General features: G+C 38.9%; 1 protein-coding gene across 6 annotated transcripts in view; it reads right to left on the bottom strand.

Annotated features, from left to right (window-relative positions):
• Positions 1-24,080, bottom strand: part of spag9a (sperm associated antigen 9a) — a 49,313-nt gene that overhangs the window by 10,132 nt on the left and 15,101 nt on the right. For 2 of the 6 annotated variants that reach the window (XM_084417506.1, XM_084417504.1), the window contains exons 4-22: positions 22,075-22,166; positions 21,738-21,888; positions 20,950-21,033; positions 18,227-18,386; positions 17,162-17,252; positions 15,469-15,590; positions 12,921-12,978; positions 12,683-12,835; positions 12,380-12,434; positions 11,703-11,833; positions 7,938-7,994; positions 7,659-7,823; positions 7,345-7,474; positions 3,594-3,683; positions 3,162-3,314; positions 2,042-2,213; positions 1,253-1,474; positions 314-497; positions 108-230 (exon numbers count right to left, since the gene is read on the bottom strand). In XM_084417506.1, coding sequence (XP_084273632.1) covers positions 108-230; positions 314-497; positions 1,253-1,474; positions 2,042-2,213; positions 3,162-3,314; positions 3,594-3,683; positions 7,345-7,474; positions 7,659-7,823; positions 7,938-7,994; positions 11,703-11,833; positions 12,380-12,434; positions 12,683-12,835; positions 12,921-12,978; positions 15,469-15,590; positions 17,162-17,252; positions 18,227-18,386; positions 20,950-21,033; positions 21,738-21,888; positions 22,075-22,166 — 2,393 coding nt within the window. Of the gene's footprint in view, positions 1-107; positions 231-313; positions 498-1,252; positions 1,475-2,041; positions 2,214-3,161; positions 3,315-3,593; positions 3,684-7,344; positions 7,475-7,658; positions 7,824-7,937; positions 7,995-11,702; positions 11,834-12,379; positions 12,435-12,682; positions 12,836-12,920; positions 12,979-15,226; positions 15,239-15,468; positions 15,591-17,161; positions 17,253-18,226; positions 18,387-20,949; positions 21,034-21,737; positions 21,889-22,074; positions 22,167-24,080 lie in introns of all 6 variants that reach the window. The other 4 variants (XM_084417505.1, XM_084417501.1, XM_084417502.1 and 1 more) reach the window with 4 other exon arrangements.

Here is a 24,080-nt window from a genome sequence, read left to right as displayed (position 1 = left end):
CAAATCTTCATTATTTTGGTGTTTAATACAGTCTGTTGCTTGCCATAATGGAAATGTATATGGTACTTGTGGCCAGATGCTGTTTTTTTGTGTTGCGTGCAGCTCACCAGCCATTCTGAGCCCCCAGCCACATGGTGGGCAATGCGCTGCTCATCCGCTGGGTCTCTTCTTTTGCCTGATCCACTTTTCCACCTGCTGAGACCGCATCTTCCCTGTCTTGATCTGACTCCCTGGAGAGGAACCCAACCAAGGATGAGTTCCCATCCAAATCTGGATGTAAATCAACAACGATAAGACACTGGGTCTGACTCACCTTTGGTTATCGTTGCCTGCTGACGCCCCAGAAGACTCTGTTCCGAGCGGGTCTGTAAACACATGCTCTGTGTAGATTCCTGGCTGACTGGTGTCCTGTCCTGGGCTCTCCTGGTCTTCCTCAGTGGCCTCCGTAGCCTCCTCTGCTGCAGGGACCCCGTCTTCACTGGGAGCTCTGGAGAGATCTACAACAGAGAGAGACTTACAAGTAGTGATGGGAGATACAAAGCTTTTCGAAACTCTGACAAACTGCTTGACAAAATGATTCGCTGTTTTGAAGAGTTTTGAAGTTTTGAAGAGCTCGAAACACCACAGGCTGGCTGGACAATGCAACGGACATTGTACATGCATCAAAAATTCAGCCCAAACACCTCTAATTGCACGTTTCATGAATGTAATCTACAAATAATTCAATATCATTAAATATGAAGTTTCAGTAAGATTTGCATTCTTATATTATTTGTAGTGCTTGTTTTGTGTAGAAGCAATAAATATAATTAACCTTTTTGTATTATAAACTCATTGAAATTCATTAAATTAATAATAAATTAACCTACATTACAAAACTGACCCGAGATCAGTTAACCATTAGAAACTTGTTTATGGGTTCATGAAATCTATGCCACAAACCTTCTGAATTCTTAAATGTTTCGAAACCAAGGTTCCAAACCATATGAAGCCTTGTTTGCTGAAATCATGTGACTTGGCAAATCTGAAACAAGCTCCAAACCACTGATTCGAAACAAAAGATTTATAAATGTTTCGAAACTTCATGAAGTAGTAGTTTAAAAATCACTACTTCCAAGTGCCAGGTAAGCCAGGACTTTCCTTTTAAGCTTCAAATAGCTCATCCAACCAACAATTTAGAGTCTGAACTAATGTTTCTATTAAAGTTGCCAAAATGACATAAATTCTACACTGAGCTACAAACGGTTCCTACCACTTCCTCTGGCAGGACTCTGTTCTGCTGACTGTTCGTTGACTCCTGTGCTGCCCGTCTGAGATCCTGAGCTGGAATCTTCAACGCTGCAGCCCACCGCTGACACATCACTCAACACACCCTCACTGCCCTGAGAGCTGCTACTGGCCAATAAAACATCTGGTCCCGCCTCCAAGTCCTGAGGAATCTCCTCCCCTGCGGGATAGTCTGTCTCCAAGACTCCTGGAAATCATATTACAATAAACAACATTATTGCTTTTTATTCATATTTAAATGACACTGTTAATTGCCATTTAATTGTGTGAATTATATGAATTATTTCTCCACTCCCTTTTTCATCTGACAATTATTGAATTATTAATTCAATTATCTGCAGAATTCCAAGAAACAAAACTAGACATGCACAGATTTATAGCTCAATAATTTGTGTTTTGTAGACTAAAATGAGTTTTGAGCCCAATTTCAAAGTAAAGGTACAAACTCTCTTAAGGTTGAATACTGAACAAGGTCTGAAAAAGTTGGTTTCCTGTAAAGAAACCTGTTGGTTTACAGGTAAAAAGTACCTATTTCTACTCGTATCAGAGTGTTCTCTCTTTGTTTTGTTTTTTGCCTAGATGTCTTAAATAACAATATCATTTTTTGGTCAAATCACGCACCCCTAGTACAACGATACCATTTACATTTTGTATTTGTTTATCAAGATATAATGATAAACTATTTATGCCTATGATTGAAAGAAACATGACAACAAAAGTGTACAAATGATGATGTGTTATGTACAATTCTGACCTGGTACACTGGCGATACACAGCACACACGAGTTACAGACGTAGAAGCTGTCCAGCAGGTCGTCGGGCCGCGTCACATCCATGACCATCACCTTTGTGGAGGAGTGAGTGCTCGTACAGATCCAAACACGACTGGACATCTCCACATGCACCGCCTGCTCCCGTTCCTGCTCCTGTCAACACACAGAAAAGCACTGCATTGAGAACTAATACATACATTATACTGCAAAAACAGATTCCCCCCCCCTGTATTTTGTCTTGTTTTCAAGTACAAACATTTAAACATCCTTAAATCAAGAAAAAGTGACTTAAAAAGCAAAATGAGTGTTGTTTTCTGAAAAATATAAGTGACTTTACACTTAAAACCGGCAAAAATGTCTGCCAATGGGCTAAGCACAATAAGCTTGCTATCCCTTTAAATCATGTTTATTTTTCTTACCCCACTGGCAGATATTTTTTTTTACTGTTTTAAGCATGAAATCTCTGATTTATATGTTTGTACCACTCTGCCTTTCTTATGTATAGGGCTTCTATAGACCTTACGCACCAGAGAAACAACCGCGCAGCAGCCATCTTTAGAATTTTGTCTTTGAACTTCCGTTTTTGCAGTAGCCCTGTATATTTCTAGGGCATCGCTGTCGAAGAGCAATTATATGGTGAAGAAGATTTACTTATTGTAGAGTAAACGAAAGTTATCATGAGCACTGTGATGTTTGAAGCGGATGTCAGTAGACTGGGAAGATTTTTAAACGAGCGGTTCATTCATAAATCCGTAAGATCTTACCTTCATACTGTGGAAATACAAACCAGAAGACAGAACACAACGAGCATAACGCTGAAAAGGGACGGGGCTAAATAAGGCGTATATATATGATGTTTATCATGATTGGCTAGCCTCTTCGCATTTCAAATAAGTAACAATACCCTTACCAAGAGTCTAGATACCAAACATGTTATGTAAAAGTGAATGGCCTTATGCTAATGAGCTCATACTTTTGTCGTCATGACCATGATGATTTCTGAATGAGCTTTGTCTAATTTCTACATCAAGCTCTTTCACTTCAAACAAGTCCATGTTTTCCATGATAAGGCCCTTTTAAAAGTTTATTGAAATATTTTACTTTAGGTTCCTGCTCCAGCTGATCTAGGCTGCTCTGAGAGCCTTTCCTCTGTTTGGAGGCGTCAGCTTCCACCATAGACTCTTCACCAGAAACGCCAGAGCCTCCCTCACATGACCGTCCACCTGAGAGGTTCACTCCAGCTGCACACAAGAGCTACACAGGAGGAAAATCAGAAAAATAGATCTATCAGAGGCTGACAGCAGGAGTTCATATCAGCAGAGTAAGGTCTGGTGAACCCGAATAAGTCTTCATACATGTAGGTGCACTTATTTTTTTCTCAAAAGACAAAACTACTGAAGCAAAATGGAATGAGAAATTTGCACAGGACGACTGAAAAAGCAGTATGGTCTGATTTTAATTATTTTCATATTTCAGGTCATTTTCAATCCATTCATATTTCCTCACTAAATTAACCTTCCTTCTAGTCCTCACCTTCATAGAAGCATCTTTCTGCTCCAGGGGCTTGAGACACACAGGAACAGGGAGGTTTATTTTGTTCTCTGCATGGCCACCATTGGTAACCTATACAGAAAAGGATAGCAGCACAATTATAGATGTAGAAATGTGGAAAATATGGTTGCAGTGCTTTTAAACAGTACTTAAGAGCAAGATAAAAACGAAATAAAACATAACATAAAAAAAGTTTAAATAAATAATATAAAACAGGGTTCGTACACGTTTTCCTATATATTTCCATGACTTTTGAGGCAAATAATCATGACTTATATGATAATTCACTTATGACAAAAACAAGAGACAGGTATTTAGACATAATTTTGTGTTTATGTGTCCGTTCAAGTGCAAGGAAACGCAAAAGAGGAATCAATTCGGTGTTCGAGTGCTGTCTCTTTCAGCACACGCACCTCTCTCTCTCTCTCTCTCTCTCTGCGCGCGCTTCGGGTGCGTGTGGCTGTGTGCACACATAACGCGCGAGTCCCAACTTTCGCCTCTTCGTCCGCATTTAAAATTGTTTGAATGTGTAAATTGGCAAGACAAAACATGTCCAAATTATAAACTTTCACTCTATGATGATTAAATTTAGCAGTTAATCTGCGAATCATATGCGCGCCGAACCGTGATGCCTGATCCGTACGGATCACCGATCAACTGCGATCCGTTGCACCCCTACTAACAGTCAGTAAAAAAAATGTAAAAAATAAAAGCAGTAGCACAAATAAATACAACAGAATAAAGAAACAAATTAAAGGTAGGTTTCAGGTACGTCTAACAGTAAAATTCTGGTACAGAAATACTACATACACTGAACTGTAAAAAAAAAGAAAAGTAAATTCACTGTAAATTAAAAACAGATTAATCCTTCAAATTAATGTTACAAATGTTATTCAGTCAAGATCAGTGAGTGAATTTCTTTTTCTTTTGTTGCTTGATTAACATTAATGACAGACGGCAGCAGGTTTATTAGTCTGATGTCACCTTAAGACCTAATGCATGGATCCGATATACTGATACACACGTTTTCTTTCTCAACTGTTTACGTTCACTTAAGACTTACCTGATTGTGTTCATGATGATACTTGCCAAGGTGGGCATTTTGACATAACTTTTGTTTGTATTTGGCCATTTAAATGCAATAAGCCGTGAAAAAATCTGGTACTCGTGAGCTGTTTGCGAGGCTGCTTTATGTGCGTGCTTTCAGAGAATATGCAAGTAATCAAGTATCAAACGGTTTAAAAATAGTTAAAAAGATCTGCAAATGATAAACTTTTGTGACGATGCAACACAGGCCTTTCTGTCAAATTCTGTCCAACAATTTTGACAGCTGTCTTAAAACGCGAGCGAAAGTCTCGTATCGCAGTGTGCTGTTTTTAAATGACTGATACCCCAATAACTGATATCTAAACCCCTCAATGCCGTGCAGAAATTAAACATATATTTCACTATACAGATATTTAGATATTCACTATACAGTGAAACAAATTTCTATGACTTTACCCAAAACTTTCTGGGTTTATTCATGTGTCCAAAACTTTTCCAGGCCTGGAAATTGCTATTTTAAAATGTCATGGCTTCTCCAGGTTTTTAATGACCTTGTGAACCCTGATAAAACAAAAAATATAATATATAAAAATATCTTGATAGTTTTGAGTTTTCTTGAGGGAAAAATAGATGTTACAATATTCCTCATTTAAATAATCCTCAGATTCCCGGAGGGGATACTTGTAGGTTACATTTCTGACACACGCTCTAAGCGGTAGACCAATCACAACAGACTGGGGCTGGCTGACCAATCATTGCAGACTGCGCATTTCAGAAGGAGGGTTAGAAACCAAAGCTAAAACTGAGCGTTCAGACAGAGAGTGAAAAAAGCTGCTAGAGTTGTCAAAAGTACAGACTTCGGTACCAAGTTAGTACTGAAATTTTAAAAATGTGTCGATACCAGCATTTCCCTCTAGCATTATGAGCGCTGTTGAACAGATTCTTAAACACCTCTGATTGGCCACTGTGTTGACGCGCTCAACATATATACGTCTGTGATTGGCTACAATGATCATCGCTTAAAAAACATGATGGGCCCTATCTTGCACCCAGCGCAATTGACTTTGTACACCGACGCATGTATCATTGCTATTTTGCACCCGCGCAAAGCGGACTTTTCCCTCCACAGATGCACGTCGGTTAACTAAGAAATACACTTGCGCTCCCCGGGGCAATTAAAAGGTATTTTAAGGGCGCATGCTTGGCCTTAATCAATGTAGCGTGTGCACAATGCGCATACACTTTGATTCTCTCATCTACACACAGACGCAGCAGTTATCATTAGATAGATAGATAGATAGATAGATAGATAGATAGACATTTTATTATAAAAGCATACATCTAGCTTACACATTTACCCAAATTATCATACGCCTGTTTAACCGAAGTTAATTTGGATGTGTTTCTCCATCCCCAACGTCCCTGACGAGAACGTCGGTCTCCTCGGCCTTGAACCGCTCCTGTCGTGCGCCTGGCAAATCCGCCGTTATAATAGGAATCCGCTTTAGAACAAGCGCGCCTGCTCTTAAAGGGAATGTGAGATGTTGCTGTGATTGGTTTATTTCACGTTACGCCCAAACCACACCTATGAATAATGAAGCTACTTCAGACCATCCCCTTTTAGATTTGCGCCAGGCGCAAGAGTCATTTATCCCGCCGGGAAAATAGCAACAGCGCCAAGACCCGCCCACAAAGTTACTTGCGCTTTGACACTTGCGTTTCAGATCGTTAAAATAGGGCCCGATGTCTTTGCCGCTCTACGCGGAGCGCTAACACAGATACACACGGGAGCGTTTGAAAGCGGCGTCTATTAACGAATCCGGGATTTTAAACGCTCCCGTGGGTATCTGTCATCAAAGATGTCATTGTTGATCATTGTAGCCAATCACAGACATATATGTTGAGCATGTCAAAATAATTGCCAATCAGAGGTGTTTAAAGGTGCTATAAGCGATCTCGGTTGGCGTAACCCTTTTGTTGATGTTTGAATTATTATCAAACAAAACGGAGGCTAGCTAGACCCTCCCTCCTCCTCATCCGCGCACTAACCCCCGAACCCCACCCCCACATCATTCTTGTCGGTTATTGGCTGGAACAGTTTGTTATGTTTCGTGGTGCGGGTCGCTCTGTTTGTTGCTCAGTTTGTTTTTGCTGCAGTTTGTGGAGCGTGGGCTGTCTGCAGAGACCGTGTTTTTTTTACAGTGTGTTCAGGGGACAGGCAGCTAGCGGATAGTGAGGAGATGTTTGCGGTATGTGAAAAAAAATGTTTTAGCCTAAAAAACGCGTGAGATCGCTTATAGCACCTTTAAGAATCCGTTCAACAGCGCTCAAAATGCTAGAGGGAAATGCTGGTATCGACACATTTTAAAAATGTCAGTACTTTTTGACAACTCTAGGTGCTGGAATTATAAATTATAGACAAATGTAAATTTTTTATTAAAAAGAAAAATTTGTTTTTTGAACATTAAATGATGTAAACGTATTCCAATCTAGTAGACCCCATAAACAAAATTATGAATCCCCTTTAAGAACAAGATAACAGTACAATTATAAATATTTTACCAAAAATATAAGTTGAAAATATGTCATTTAAAATTTTTATTTTTTTATTTTTTTCTAATCAATAAACTAAAAATAGTCACTGCTTTTTTTGTGACAATATACTATCAAGACGTATAACTCTTGCCTTGCATTTGCCCGGGAGACTCCAGCCATGTGCGATCACCCTGCCATCCTCTTTCTGCATGTGGGCTTTCACATGCTGGTACTGAGCCCGCTTCTGCTCCCGGCGGGACAGAGAACCACTTGAGTCCACCCTAATGAGAAAAACAGAGAAACAACAACAAGGGAGGAGAGGATCAGAGCATGATGAATTGAGTTTGATGTGCTGGGTGATGCCAGACAGGAACATCTTCATATGAGGTTTATAGATCTAAATGGTTCTCAACAGCCATAACATTTGTAATATGTTTGACAAGGTAAAACATAGGTATAAGTTACTCTTCTTTAAGGAAGTCGAATGCTTTAGACTTTTCTCTGGGGAACTGGGAGAAGGTGTTGCTCTTTTTCATGATGCTGGGTGGGTTGTACTTGACGTTGGATGGTAAACCTCTCGCTGTATTGCTGGATGTTGAGGAACTGGAGGAACTGAAGAGGCGACTGAAGCTGGAACAGGACATGGAGAGATGGATGTGAACAGGTCGAACTCACATTTGTGATCTTTATGATTAGCATGCATGTGGATGAATTTTCAGGAGCAGTTAAGATAAAAGGTCTTACAATTGCCTGATGCTTGACCTCTTCTTCTCTGCAACTTCAGAGTTTTCCCTTGAAGCTCTGTGGAAAAACAAGACATCACTGTAGGAGAGCCGTGAGCAAGCAGACGTGTCTCCATGTGGCGGTGTGGGTTTTTTGCTCATTACCCAGAAAAACTGGCCTACTTTCTTGGACAATTAGTATGAGAACAGAGCTCAAGCTGAGCGTAAAAAAGATGGTCTTGTCAGACACTAAAGACATCAGAAATAAACAAACAGTTTACAAACAGACAACAAAACAGTAGCATCATAAGTAGCATATAATTTGCTTGGCTGCTGTGCTAACAAATTTATTATAATTTTGGACAAAACAAAACAAAAATATTAAAAAGGACAGGAAAAGAGCTTTCATGTTTCATTTTGGACAATAAAGTTCCCCACTATTATAAAATTTTAAAGATTTCTAATTTTGTTGTGGAGGCCTGTGACAACAAGGTAAAAAAACACTTTAATTTTCTCATAATATACATAGCAGCGTCACCTCTTTTCTCAGTGTCGGAAACAGGGTTATTATAGTTTTGCATTTTTTATTAGTTTTTATTTTTATTTCGTTTTGAATTTTTGTTTTCAAATTCAGTTTAGTTTTAATTAGTTTTTAAAGTGGGTTTGCTAGTTTAGTTTAGTTTTTATTTTTTGAAAATGCTTAGTTTTAGTTTAGTTTTTATTAGTTTTAGTGTTAGTTTTAGTCTTTTTTTGTAATTTGGGTTATTTGTCAGGGGCAAAATTCAAAAAGATCAGAAAAAGTATTGTGTAATAAAAACAACAAAAACATCATACAATTTTTGAAAAAAATTCACAACCCATTGAAATTCCTTTACCTCTTACAAAATCCACACACCGTACCAAAAATCTACACATCAGAATTCACACCCTAAATACCACAGCCGTACTATAGCCTGCTATAGTAATATAGTACTATATATAATATACTATATAGTAACCATAACCTACTCATCTGGATTGAAGCAGCAAACATTCAGTGTAAAAGTACAAAAATGACATAACATATTTAATATTTGAATCACAGCTTAGGGAAGAGTGGGGGAAAACGCCCCCACCTGTTTTTCCCAAAATAACAACTAGAGGTAGTTAAGATACATTTTTACTGTTGCTATGCACTACGTTGATAACGGGGATATACAGATCTCTATGGAGAAGCTGACACCAGCAACACATTTGAAGAGAAGAGGATTACATGGTAAATGCTATAATTTTCAGATATTAGTAAATAAGTGTTTAAGAGAATATTGTTCTGCAGGATATCGCAGTGATGTATGATAGATGAATAGTGAAGTCTGTAGTTTGAGATCATATGTTATTTATAAGGAATATAATTATATTTTAAAAATTTAACATTTTTTTAATAAAGTCATAGCTTGTGGGGTAAAACGCCCCCTACGCTGAGGGGTAAAACGCACCCCCCCCCACCCCCCCACCCCCCCACCCCCCCCCCCGGGCGCATAGTTTCTCTATCATAATTACTATAATAAAATATTTCTGTTTATCAAATATTTTGTTTTACACTTAATGCAGTATAACTAGGTGGTAAAATCAAAATATTTGAACAAAACATGAAAAAATTACCTCAAGTGAGCATTAGCTTGCTAGGACAGTTAGCTCACTGATGGAAGGTAGTGAAATTTGGCTATTTTGGACATTCCTGAAATAAATATTAATATATATACATGTTGATACATTACTTGCCTTTTACGTTTAGAGATTAAAAACTATTGTCTGTTAATTTTGCTGTTGATCTATGAAGCAAACTGGTTGGTAAGAAAGCCGGGGGCATTTTACCCCACCGCTGTGTACAAAAATATTTTCAGTCAAAATACTAATTAATTATGAAGGCTGAGCAATTTTAATATTTGGTGAATAACTCCTGCCATAGTCACTCAAAACCGGGATGGCAATTCTAGTCAAATTTATGTTTTGTTTCACTGTAATGTCACATTTTCCTTAAGGGGGGCGTTTTCCCCCACTCTACCCTAGTGTTTTGACATCGACAACCACAACCAAAAAGTGCATTTTACCTCAAACTTGCGACTAGTTAACTTTCTAAAGAAGGCGCAATCGCTTCTCGGGTCGACATTAACACACTGACAAAATTATATTCAGAATTTAAAATATTTTTATACCACTTTTTAATGTGTGATTGTGTAAAGGTGTTCACGAGATAGAGATGCCAACCTTTCGCGAACTTGCTTTCAACGTCGAACGAACACTCGTTCTCATGGAGACGCGGTGCACGGAGGGGAGGGGCTGTGTGTGTGTGTGTGTGTGTGTGTGCGCGCGCGCGCGCATGTGAGAGATGAGTGACAGAGAGACGGAGGGAGAGCAGGAAATGCAGCTGAACAATACGCTGCGTGTTTTAAATAGCATTAAAAAATGAAAGACCTTAACAAAGACGAAAACTAAGGACATTTACTCTATAATTTTATTTTATTTTAGTTAGTTTTGCCAAACACACATTACAGTTTTAGTTAGTTATCGTTTTTTTTGTAATGCCTCGTTTTTATTTTTATTTCAGTTAACGACAATGTTTTTTCCCACCTAGTTTTCGTTTTTTCGTTCGTTTTCGTTAACGATTATAACCTTGGTCGGAAACAGTTTGATAAAGGATTCAGACTGGTCTGTTGCGATTGATCTACTTTGCTCTGATTGGTCAGATGGCCAAGTCTGTTGTGATTGGCCTACTCTGCTCTGATTGGTCAGATCTGTTGCCTAGTCTGCTGTGATTGGCCTACTCTGCTCTGATTGGTCAGATCTGTTGCCCAGTCTGTTGTGATTGGCCTACTCTGCTCTGATTGGTCAGATGGCCAAGTCTGTTGTGATTGGCCTACTCTGCTCTGATTGGTCAGATCTGTTGCCTAGTCTGCTGTGATTGGCCTACTCTGCTCTGATTGGTCAGATCTGTTGCCCAGTCTGTTGTGATTGGCCTACTCTGCTCTGATTGGTCAGATCTGTTGCCCAGTCTGTGGTGATTGATCTACTTTGCTCTGATTGGTCAGATGGCTAAGTCTGTTGTGATTGGTCAACTCTGCTCTAATTGGTCAGATGACCCAGTCTACTGTGATTGGCCTACTCTGCTCTGATTGGTCAGATCTGTTGCCCAGTCTGTTGTGATTGGTCTACTCTGCTCTGATTGGTCAGATCTGTTGCCCAGTCTGTTGTGATTGGTCTACTCTGCTCTTATTGGTTAGATCTGTTGTCCAGTCTGTTGTGATTGGTCTACTCTGCTATGATTGGTCAGATCTGTTGCCCAGTCTGTTGTGATTGGTCTACTCTGCTCTGATTGGTCAGATCTGTTGTGATTGGTCTACTCTGCTCTTATTGGTTAGATATGTTGTCCAGTCTGTTGTGATTGGTCTACTCTGCTCTTATTGGTCACATCTGTTGCCCAGTCTGTTGTGATTGGTCTACTTTGCTCTGATTGGTCAGATGATCCAGTCAGTTGTGATTGGTCTACTCTGCTCTGATTTGTTACAAATTTGTAAGACTGGAATTACTGACAATTCGTTTCAGGCAGTTCAGAATCGGTTCTTTCGTTTAAGAGACAATAACTTAACTTGTTGTGCACTTTGATCTTTGAATCTTTGCAGACCTTTTACATTCACAAACATCTATATTACACAAAACATGTAAGGTAATATCCAAAAAAGCATAATAGGGGCACTTAAAAAAAAAAAAATCCTTTCTTTACAGTACTGTGTTACAGTGAAATGCTTACCGGATCATTTCTGTCCACCTGACGGCCTCCTGCAGCTCCATCAGTCTCTCCTTGTACTGATTTCGCTCCATCAGGACTCGAGCCATCTCCACCCGTGTGAACCTTCTCCTCTGAGCTGTGGGCACATCGCTCTGCAGAAACCCAATGAAAGAGGAAAATGACACAAAAAAAATTACACACACATCTGGGCCTAGATATTATTATTTTAACATGTATTAGCTGTCATTTATTGTTTTAAATATAATAATATAACATGCCAAACTAAACTAGCAATGGAACAAGTCAGCTAAAATGTAGAATGAATATTATGCATTGGAGAGCAAGAGCAACAATTTCTGTGACAAACAAGTTATAATTTACACAAAACTATCAAATTGCTTCAGAAGACCTGAAATATACAACTTATATGTATGTATATATATATAACTGTTCAAAAGCTTGGGGTCAGTAAGATTTATTAATGTTTTTGAAAGAACTCTCTTACACTCATTTAACAGCATTTATTTGAAATAGAAATCTTTTGTAACATTATGAATGTCTTTACTGTCCCTTTTGATCATTGTAACGCATCCTTGCTGATGAAGAAATTCATTTCTTTGCAAAATAAAAATGTCACTGACCCAAAACCTGTGAACTGTGGTGTATAATTCTTGTAATAATATTTTAATACCACTCACCTCATCTTCGTCTTTATTATTGTTCTGTTTGGCCACCTCTGTCTCCGCTTTCACTCTGTTATAAAATATTCTTATGAGTCCCTAATTTTCAGTGCAATTGTACAGTCTAATTAAACATTTAATTACATAGTCCAAGTAGCATGTTATGAAAAAGTTGCACATTAATGTGATAAACATAACCTGTGGCTGCTAACCTGAATATGCCATGTTTGATTTATTCTACTACTGCATGATAACTACACCCTGAAAACTGCATATAAATGCACCCCTTTGGCTTTTTATTTGGACACAAAAATGACTCACTTTTTGAGTTCCTCCTCCAGCTCCTTGTTTTTCTCCTCTAGTTTGGTTTTGGCCTGCAAAACCGCATCCAGCTCCCCTTGAAGAACCTCTCTCTCACAGGACAGCTCGTCCACACGAGCGATCAAATCATTCTTCACCACGTTCAATGCATTTCTGTGCACACAAACAATATGGTGTCAACAACAAAGCCACAGAAAACAGAAAATAAACTGTAAAAAGCAACTAAAAATGGACTCACTTTGTCTCAAGCAATTGCACATTTTCCTGAATAAGATTCTCCACTTCACGACTCATGCCTGCAAAACACAACACAAAATGATTAGAGTAAAACCAAGGCAAATTGATGACAACTGCAATGATCCAATAATAAACACACTGTTCAAAAATTATAAACGTTTGAGATGAGTTTTATGTGCCCTGTGTTTTTAGGTTGGACAGGCCATATGAATGGTCTTACCGGAAAGACTCGGATGTGAAAGCGCATGCACTGCATGTGTTTCGACAGAGAGACAGACACATGGAGAGTGAAACAGGAATGGACAGCTGTGAGGTGAGAGTTAACAGGTCACAGAAAAACCAAGAGAGATGCTGGAAAGAGTGGAGAGTCCACTGACAGATCAGCACGACTATTCAACCACATTTAGATGAGCTATTTAACCAGGCCCACACTGAATCCATGCCAAGATTATTTAATATTACGGCTGATTTGTCCAACAAGACAGCGACGAACAAAGAGTGTAGTGTGGGAGACCAGGCTTCACTTTGTGAAAAAGGTTTAACAAAAACTTGGGCAATTAAAGTAATTTTGGGGGTATAAAAAGCTTTAAAAATGATTTTGGGGATGCTCAAGATTTCTAAGTTCCAATGCCTTTATGACTAAATTGGAAGATTAAATCATTAAAACATGTAATGCACATTATTAGTATGTGGTTGAAAACTGTTCTTGACTCATAAATATGATCAATATTTTCGAAAGAAATGAATACTTTATTCAGTAAGGACACATCAAATTGATCAAAAACAATTTGGCATTAATCGGCATTAAAGACATTTATAATGTTACAAAATATTTCTATTTTAAAATAAATGCTGTTTTTTTACTTTTTTATTCATCATAGGATCAATGTCCAAACGTTGTGGGACATACATTATAGCTGCGACCAGGTAGGTAGCCTTATTAGGCCTCCAGTGGGTGGCCTCAATATTTGTGGCCTCAATGTAACGGTATATGTGTGTAGCAGAATAGACTGGCTATCAGCCTCACTGATGGCGAGTCCCCGGCAGTATGATTTTAGCTGACAGCACTGACTTGCTTCAGGCCTAGTAGGCCTCTCAATCTTCTAAGTGAGTCTTGAGTGACGGGGTATACAAACAGGGGTGTTTATGGTCTTGAGCAAGGCCTCCCTGACCCTGAGCCCCATCATGGGGTGCTCGACTGTTCATTCGCTGGCCAATCACACAATTGGCTTCAGTGGGCCTCTCTGGGGGCTAGCCCCGATTATGAACAGCCGAATAAGATTGACCACTGTCAGGCGGTTGGCCTTATCAGGCCTACCATGTAGCTCGGTCCACAATCTTATGGCCATGGCAGTCAGTTTCTAAAGAATCGGCTTTAACAGGCCACTCCAAGACTGGCAGGCCTCAGCAGGCCACCCTGGGACTGACACCCGGAATCAGGGTTCATAGCAATAACTAGTTTTAGCTTTCTATCGGGTAGTAGGCCTACTCCATGCCTCCCTGAAGGCGAGTTCCCACGGATGCCAGCTATCAGGTAGTAGGCCTCTCCAGGCCTCCCTGAAGGTGAGTTCCCACGGATGCCAGCTATCAGGTAGTAGGCCTTTCCAGGCCTCCCTGAAGGTGAGTTCCCACGGATGCCAGCTATCAGGTAGTAGGCCTCTCCAGGCCTCCCTGAAGGCAGGTAGTAGGCCTCATCAGGCCTCTCTGAAGGCAAAGTCCCAAGGTTGGGCAACTGCACAGCTAGCTGTACTGGCTGCCAGGTAGTAAGCCTCACTAGGCCTCCCTAAAGGTGAATTCCCAAATACGGGCACTAGGTAGCCATCCCTCTGGTTTTCAGATAGTAGGCCTCACCAGGCCTCCTTGTAAGTGGTCTCCCAGTGACACTGGGTTCTGGCAGCTAGTGGCCGCTTGCTATCAGTTCAGCTGGCCTTAGCAGGCAGCTTCTGAAGGCGATCTGTTTAACAGACTCTAATCACATGTCAATACGCAGAACTTTGCAGATTTCTATAATAATTACTGCAAAAAATGCGAAAACGTCGGCAGATTCTGTGTGGCCTTGGGAATAACACTAGAACTATATTATGTGCTACATCTAGTTAAAAATAAGGACAGTAGGTAAAAATGTTCATATCATGTTGCTGCTTTAGTCCAAACCCATATGGCTGGCACTATTTATTTGCTGTATGATTTAGTTAAAGTGGAAAGTATGAAGAAGTAAGAATGGAAGATTAAGATGCTAAGAAAGATGCTAAGTGAAACAGAGGATGCTGATTCTCTGACATAAAGAAGCAAGGATGTCATACACACCGGAGTACTCCACTGCGGTTAGAGGGAAGAGCAGGACAACAGGGCATGGAGAGAGAAATCTGGGTCAGTTCAACATGCAGAACAGAGCATCATGGGACTGTGCCACTATATCTCAGAGCTCATCTCATAATGATGGAAAATGACACACATTTATTGTTTATAAAAATCAAGCACAGGTAAAAATGTAATATGTTTGTGTAATACTCTTCATAATATCTGAAAATGACCAGCAATAAACGCACCTAACAGATCTGCTCCTTCATCCACGTCTCCAATCAAACCTGTGCCTGCTGACGACACTTCTTCAAAGAGAGAGTCCGTGTTCCGGTCAAATGCCATGTTCTCAATCCCTTGGGTCGGGGTACTTCAACACATCAGCAACAGGCATGTTACATCATTCAAATATATGCCAGCATTGGATTTATTCTGAGAGGGTAACAACTAGGGCTGCACGATATGAGGAAAAGCTGCGATGTGCGATAACATTGTTTAATATTGCGATGACGATATGACTTGCGATAAATATTCAAATGTGAATGTTAGCTATACTGTTCGGATGTCTTAGTGCTTTAATAGGTTCTTTGCGTGTTAGGTAAAATGTTTATTACCAGCCTGGTTCAGATTACACGATTTTAGCGCGATTTTGGCACGATCCGTTTGACGTAGGGTGTCGTGGGGATTCGTAAACGACAACGGGCGTCGGGACCCAAGATTCGATCGTTTCATCTCGTATAGTGGGCGACAACCTACGTCGCGTCTGCGATGCTTCACGACATCACGACAGAAAGACTAGCATGATTAATTTTTGAACGGTCCTCCACGACGGGTTGAGTATGTGAGCGAGAGTGAGAGTGCGAGCAACAGTGTGTGCGCGCCAGTGAGCGAGTGTGTGTGTGTGTGTGTGTGCGCGAGTGTGTGTGTACGAGTGAGCGAGTGTGTGTGTGTGTGTGTGTGTGTGTGTGTGTGTGTGTGTGTGTGTGTGTGTGTGTGTGTGTGTGTGTGTGTGTGCAAGTGAGCGAGTGAGTGTGTGTGTGCGAGTGAGTGAGCGCAAGTGAGTGAGCAAGGGACAGTGAGTGTGTGAGTGTGTGTGTGTGTGTGCGCGCGCGAGTGAGCGAGCGAGTGTGTGTGCGCGTGTGTGCGAGTGAATGTTTGCGAGTGAATGTGTGCGTGTGACGGCACGCGATGACTGGTCGGAAAGCAACTTGTAGTCTGACAATGTTTCTTGTCCACGACAGATTTTAGGAGTCAAAATCGTGTAATCTGACACCGTGACTATCGTAACAGACACAAAAATCTTGTAATCTGAACCAGGCATTATTCATCGTGTCAGGCTGTCTGTTGTGATGTGTTCATCGCGCAAGTTCATATCGCGATGACGATGAAAATTCGATGTATCGTTCAGCCCTAGTAACAACACAGCAGTTACTCAGCTCAGTTTAGAGAATCCTACTGAACTGAGGTTTTAAGGTGTAATCTCCATTGTTGGAAAAGTTACTTTTAAATGTAATGCATTACAATATTGCGTTACTCCCTTTAAAAAGTACTTAGGTACTTTTTGTGAATTGTGTTACGTTACTTTTGAGTTTCTTTATCTGAACTGGCTGGGACTCGCTCTCTTCCAGGCTTTGCATGTGTTTTTTTTACTGAGAAGTTATTTTTCGCAAGTGTTTAAAGCAGTAATGCGTTCACCAACACAACCTATATAACATACAACTTCCTTTTCTTTTAAAAACACATCTACAATATTACTTTAGAATATTTCCTTACCCCTAGAGCTATGTATGCCATAATGTGATCACGTAATGCAATGCGTTACTCCAACACTGGTCATCTCTTTTAAAACCTAGTACATTGTCTACCTAAACAGCATTGTTTGGGCATCACTGACACATTCAAAGGTTGTTTCAGACACAGTGTTTGATTTTAGTTGTTTACCTTGCACCTTTATATCCGAGGTCCATGTCCAGCTCTGGGGTGGACTCAATAATGGCCTGAACATCTGACTTCTCCTCATTATCAGCCAGACCTGAATAATCAGAATGAATAATTACAGATTTGTCTGTCTTGCTCTGGGGACTCAACGCATTTAACATGTGATCTGCAATATGTAAGCATGCTTGTATCATATCACATGGTTGCTAGAGTTTAAGATGCTATTTACACTGAGTACAAATAATGATAGCTGCTATTTACACTAAGTTTAAATAGCAATTTAGATTCTATTTACTCAAAGTGAAAATTTTACTTATAAATAGTTGCAGATACTATTTGCACCTCAGTGTTGTTGAAACTGTATGCAATAATAACAGTCAAAATTATTAAATGGATGCTGGCTTATTGGGACAATAAAGCCCTTCCTACACCTACCCCTACCCCTAACCGATAAACACTTTGTTATTAAACACACGTTAGACACTTTATTACCACTTTTCGAATATTTTCTTCATTTTTATTGAAAGTAAATGCTTTTCCATCATGATATGTGATGGGAAAAGGGAGTAGAGCGAAAACGGGTCGATTTGTGTCAAAACTTTCTGCCAGGCACCTTTTTTTTTTTGTCTGTCCCAACCAAACATCAGTGGGCGGAGTTAGTGTAAATAGCCTCTGTCAGCAAGGCGGACTGTTGCACTTAGTGTAAATAGACACTCCTTAATAATAAATGTTTCTTGAGCACCAAATCATCATATTAGAATGATTTCTGTAGGATCATGTGACACTGAAGACTGGAGTAATAATGCTGAAAATTCAGCTTTGCATCACAGGAATAAATTACATTTTAAAACAGATTAACATAGAAAACAGTTATTTTAAATGGTACATCTCACATTATTACTGTTTTTACTGTACATTTGATCAAATAAATGCAGCCTTGGTGAGCAGAAGAACATCTTCTAAAACAAAAAATCTTACCAACCCCAAACTTTTGCATAACATTCTGCAATTTTAGAGTTATTTAAGCTTGTACTGATGCTTTCCATCCCCAGTAAAAGAGTGTCTAACCTGCAGAGACGCTCCTGGTCCCGGGAACAGCCTGAACATCTGTGTTCTTCCAGAATCCATCTCCATCCTCTCGATGGGAGTCCAGGGCCAGGTCAGAGGCCGTGGTGGACATGGGAGTGACAGACTTTGAGCCCCCCTGGCTGAGGTCAGACAGCTCATCCTGAAATCATTCAACGCACAATGATCATTACGACAAGATCAGAGGTCACAGCTCAAGGACAGAGGAGAGCATGAACAACATGAAAGCATAGAGGGGTAGGGATATCACTTTATCCCAGCACATTTAACAACCTGAGGTGACACCAACGAGCAAACACAGGACAGACACAATGAAAAAATATAATGAATAATATTCATAACTGCTGGGACTGGTAAACATCATCAAACTTATTTGAAAGGGGGATTCTGAAATTGGTGTCAAATAATAACTAGATAAATCAGTGTCAGTTCAGGATACAGAACAAAGGTATGAAAATAGAATAAGACAGTAAAAACAAGAGAAACACTTGACAGCTCACTGATGCTACTGTAAGAAAGCTTACAAGATACACAGATAACAACACAACAACAGAGAAATGTGCTTAGAACACCAAAAAAATTAAACAAAATTGAGATTGATCGATACAGATTATTTTTTCTGATAACCAGAACCAATTTCAAATATTGTTTAGTTTCTGCTTTTTGACACAATAATAAAAATAAAAAAATTATTAAAAAATATATTTAAAAAGTGTATGCATAATAATAATATTATGCCGTTATACACATGCTTAAAATATTGTTTAATTTCTGCTTTTTGACACAATAATAAAGCATTATTGTTAAAAAATAATAATACAACTATGCAAAAGTGTATGCCAATCCTAAATTTTCATATGCGTTTTTTTCGTATTCGTGATTCGGTGGCTCTGAATTGTCAAAACACTATTCAAAATGCTTGCTACGGATGCGAAAATTGCAGAAAATGTAACCCGATCCGATTTTTTTTTTTTTTATGACGAACGAAAGTTTCGTAAGCGTGATTGACAAAACGTGAGGTCGTATTTATTTTTTAACGTGCGGAAATTTCGGACGCGAATTTCGCACTCAGTGTGCAATAGGGATGGGACGGTATGAAAATTTCATATCACAATAATAGTGATCAAAATTATCGTGATTATCAATATTATCACGGTTTTGTTAAAACGAGATGAAAGTGTTAAAAAATAACTGATGCTCACACTGAAAACATTTCAACAAGTTTTATATTTGAAAATCAACAAACAACAAATAAAACAAGCAGCTCTATGCACTTTTTTAAGCAAGATTATATTCTGTGGCATTTCCTTCCTTATAATGACCGTCGTCAATAGCAACGCATTATAACAGCGCACATGCATCACAACGGACGCGCACGCGCTCTCTCGTTTCATTCAAATACAACTTGCCGTCTTGCGTCTCCGTTTTCGATTGTATTGAAAATGAAATCAGAGTTGATTTATTGTTTACTGAGTTTGATAATATTTTTGTGATCATGTAAGATTTAAAACATTAATCTGCCTTCCGCCATTCCTTCTCGAATAAAAAAACAACAACACTGCGTCAGACTGTTGCTGGACAGGATTTACAGTGAGTTATTAAAATCGAGATAATCAAACACGGTTTTAATGATAATTCAATTTTAAACGATAATACTAACCGTCAGTACATTTTATCGTGGTTTATAGTGAAACCGGTAATCGTCCCATCCCTAGTGTGCAAGGACCCTTAAGGATACACATTTAAAAATGTGTGTACAAGATTAGAATTTTATCCAAACAATTCATGAAATAAGTGATTTATCTGTGAATTACCATTACCATAAAGAACTGATAACTGAAAAAAAGATTTTTTTAAATCACCTAAACCAATTATCGGTCAATCTCTACAAAAAAACGATTACAAAAACACATTGCAACACGCAGATATTTACCATTTACACAACACACCCCAAACAACCAAGCAAATCATTTAATGAATGATGAAATAAGTATTTTATTGCTGTGAATGCAACACAACTGAAATTAATGACGTGATTTCTAGAAAAGAAAAAAGAAAAACTACATTAAAGCCAAGTGTTGGGGGTAGCATGTTAAAGTTGACCCTCTCATTCAATATTCTGTTTCACTCAGAAAACACGTCACAATATTGAAGTAACTTCCAGTTCACGGTGACTTTAAAAGTAATCTAAAGGAAGCAACAAATAAATTACACTGTAAAATGAATGTAACCTATTAAAATTGAAAACTTTTACTGCTACATTTTTTATGTTTTAAAAAATAATGCAAAAGTAATGCATTTCTTTTAAAAGTAACATTCCCCAACACAGGTTAAAACTAAATAATAGCTACAATAAGTGTGAAAAAAAAAACTAAAGACAAGGAATACTATCAGCTACTATTATGATTAAAAAACACAATGTAAGAAAAGTGTGAATGAAGAGTTAAATCCGAAATGGCATGCGGTGAAATCGAAAATAACAGCATGCGTTAGCTGTATGCAACTATATCCTAGATTATTGATAACTAAAGATCATTTTAACATGCTCTTTTTAATTAGCATTTATTATTCGTCTATAATTTCTACATCTTTCTAGTTGCATACAGCTAAATAACCAGACATGGTTCTGTGAATAAACTTTCTGACTATTAAAGGACAACAGTGATTTGCACTACACACTGTCCGCCGGCACGGAGCCTTGCTACCTTGCAGTCGTTTGCCAGCGAATCCCAAGCTTCCAGAACATCCTTACCCTCCCTGTTCTTTGGAGAGTCCTCCGCCTCCAACTGCTTGGACAAGAAAATTGGGACGTGGCATCTTATATATTTGTTTGCAACACTGACACAACACAAAACACAATAGTGCTCACATGTGTTTGTGTTTGTGCTGTGGGAAACACAACTCTGACATAACATTATTGAGCATGGGAACATTTAAAGCAGCGATTCATTCAAGAGAGCTTCGAATTCTTAATCTTGCCATGTTTCATGGAGGTGAACGTGGATGTCGAAGCATCGGTTCACGTAAAGAACAATGGCTCTAGTAAACAATTCGAAATGCTTGTCATGGCTTGGTGTAAATTCCCTCGACATTTGTCTGAACAAAAGGTCAGAACCAAAGGTCATGTTTTGAGACATTGTATAAATTCGGTTAGTTTTGGTTTGGTTTCTCGTTGCAATTATGCGAGCGCACTAAAGAACTACGCGGGAACCACCGGAACTTCCTGTAAATGGTCTGAAAGTCCGAACCATACAGAAAATGCTTTCACACTAGAAACGAACCAAACCTTTGTTCAGTTTGATCCGGACCGAGACTACCTCTTTTTGTCTGACCAAATTTTGTCTGTTTGGTCCGGACCGTTGTCCGGTGGAGGTTTCACACCTGTAATTTTGATTCGGATCAAACTGAAAAGTCAGAAAATCCGGACCAAACAAGGTAGGTGTGAAAGGGCCCTTAGAGTCTCAGTAGAAAATGATGTGGGCCGTTATTGTACCTTGAGGCTGGCGTTAGAGCGCTGGTGACTGAGATTGTTGAACCTCCAGCCTTCCAGCCCAGGAGTCTCGGCTTTGCCCTGGACATCAGGCGTCAGTGAAGAGCTCCCGCCAGACATGGGAAAAATTCCCAGGGACAGGGGCCGCTCTTTCCTGTTCAAAAAGGGGGAAAAAGAGCAATATATAAGCAAACCTGCATCATATTTAAAGATAAATGTGTAATCCAATTAGCCATTGCTCTAATTTGATTTCAATCTGCTTCTGAATGGGTTTGCCAGTTCTCAGTCAACTACATGACATTTCTTTCTAGCACAGATATAGGGATCATGTCCGTCTTACCGAACTCGGCCCAGCGTCCCCATGTCAGAGGCCTCTCCTCCCGTCTGCTGCAGCCTGATCCGTTCCACGTGTTCCATGTAGTTGTGGATCATCTGAAGAACAATGAACAAAAATCATGTGGATTAAATGAAGAGCTGCAGGTAGACACTAGAGCTAAATGTGGTAGTAAATTATCTCCTAAATGATCAATTCAGTTTTTGTATGGGTTGGTAAGATTTAGGCGGTCCGAAATTACCCCCAAAAGATAATTTAAAGTCTTTATTGTGTTAAATAAGAAAAGCATCAAATAGACTTTTTTTTTTCTTTTTTTTACATAGAATTTACTACAACACATAACCTTTTAGGGCTACAACTGCCATGAGGTTATGAGGGTGAGTAAATGATGACAGAATTTTCATTTTTGGGTGAACTATACCTTTAATGAGTTTTTTATTAATATGGAAATATGAAATATTTTTAATGAAATTATGCTCTAAATAAGAAACTAAATGAGTAAGTCATTGAGTCATTCATTCATTCGATTCGTTCAAACGGCTGATTCATTCAGGAATGCTGAATCTTTTGCTGTGCCCCAATTCAGAGTCTGCATCCTTTCAAGGCCATTTTCGAACGCCAATTGCGTCACAGTGGCCCGACGAAGGCTGTACCAATTCAAAGGTTCCATCAAATGCGCCATCAAAATGCGCTTCCCGCTAAATGAAGGATACAACAGATGGATCCTTCAGAGCTTTGTCAACCCCAGAATGAATTGCTCACCGGTGACGACAGGATTTTTTTGAGAGAAATTATCAGATTACACTTTTAAATGTAAGTATTGGCTTTCAACTTACTCTAATAATCTAATGTATCTAATGATACAAATGTAAAAAATAAAACTAAAAAATATATATAAAGAGGTTCAAATGTTGGCATATCTTACTAAGATGCAATTTTATATTGTTCAGACTCTTTATTATGTACATCAATGGACCAAGGTGAACATATTTAGACGGGTTGTGAACCCTGTTTTTGTTTTTAGCTGTCGACGGCAGTTGTCACAGTTGCTAGGCGACAAGAACAGTCCGCCGTAGGCTAGACCGTCCCATTTAACAACGCTCAGTCTGACCTTTGCAGCCTTCGAAGACGTGAGCTTTGAAATCTGAGTCCTTCGAAGGATGCAGCCTTTGAATTGGGACACGGCCTTTATGAACGGGCCACTGAATCATAGGTTCACCTGATTGATTCGCTCAAAATGCGGGTTCATTCAGAAACGAAACACCATGTTGATTGGAGACACACAGTTCTGGTCTGGCTTTAGAGGTAATATTTTTGTTGGCAAAATTGAGCAAAAACAGACAATAATGTGTATAAAATACAACACAATATTAACTTTTTATTTATTGAACTGTTGTATAAAATCAATATCACGTTTGCACTCGTGCTATTCGAGACAAAAACAGCACTCGTGTGAAATTGCGCTCGTTATTCGCGTGATATTGCTCAACTATATCATATGATATAAATATGTGACAAAAGTTGTGCTGTTTAATATTTTTGTGGAAACCTTGATACATTTTCTTTTCAGGATCCTTTGATGAATATGAAGTTCAAAAGAGCAGCATATATTTGAAACAGAAATCTTCTGAATAAATAATAATAAGCTGAATAAATAAGCTTTCCATTGATGTATGGTTTGTTAGGATAGGACAACATTTGGCCGAGATACAACTATTTGAAAATCTGGAATCTGAAGGTGCAAAAAGAAAATCTAAACATTGAGAAAAATCACCTTTAAACTTGTCCATTTATGTTATTTTGCTGCATCCACTCACAAAAATAAATGTTTATATATATATATATATATATATATATATATATATATATATATATATATATATATATATATATACTGTAGGAAATTTACAAACATATCTTCATGGAACATGATCTTTACTTAATATCCTAATGATTTTTGGCATAAAAGCAAAATCGATAATTTTGACCCATACAATGTATTGTTGGCTATT

Source organism: Rutilus rutilus (genome assembly GCF_951802725.1).
Source record: "Rutilus rutilus genome assembly, chromosome: 1".
In the NCBI taxonomy this organism is placed as follows: domain Eukaryota; kingdom Metazoa; phylum Chordata; class Actinopteri; order Cypriniformes; family Leuciscidae; genus Rutilus; species Rutilus rutilus.
This window is presented reverse-complemented; position numbering and strand designations above follow the sequence as displayed.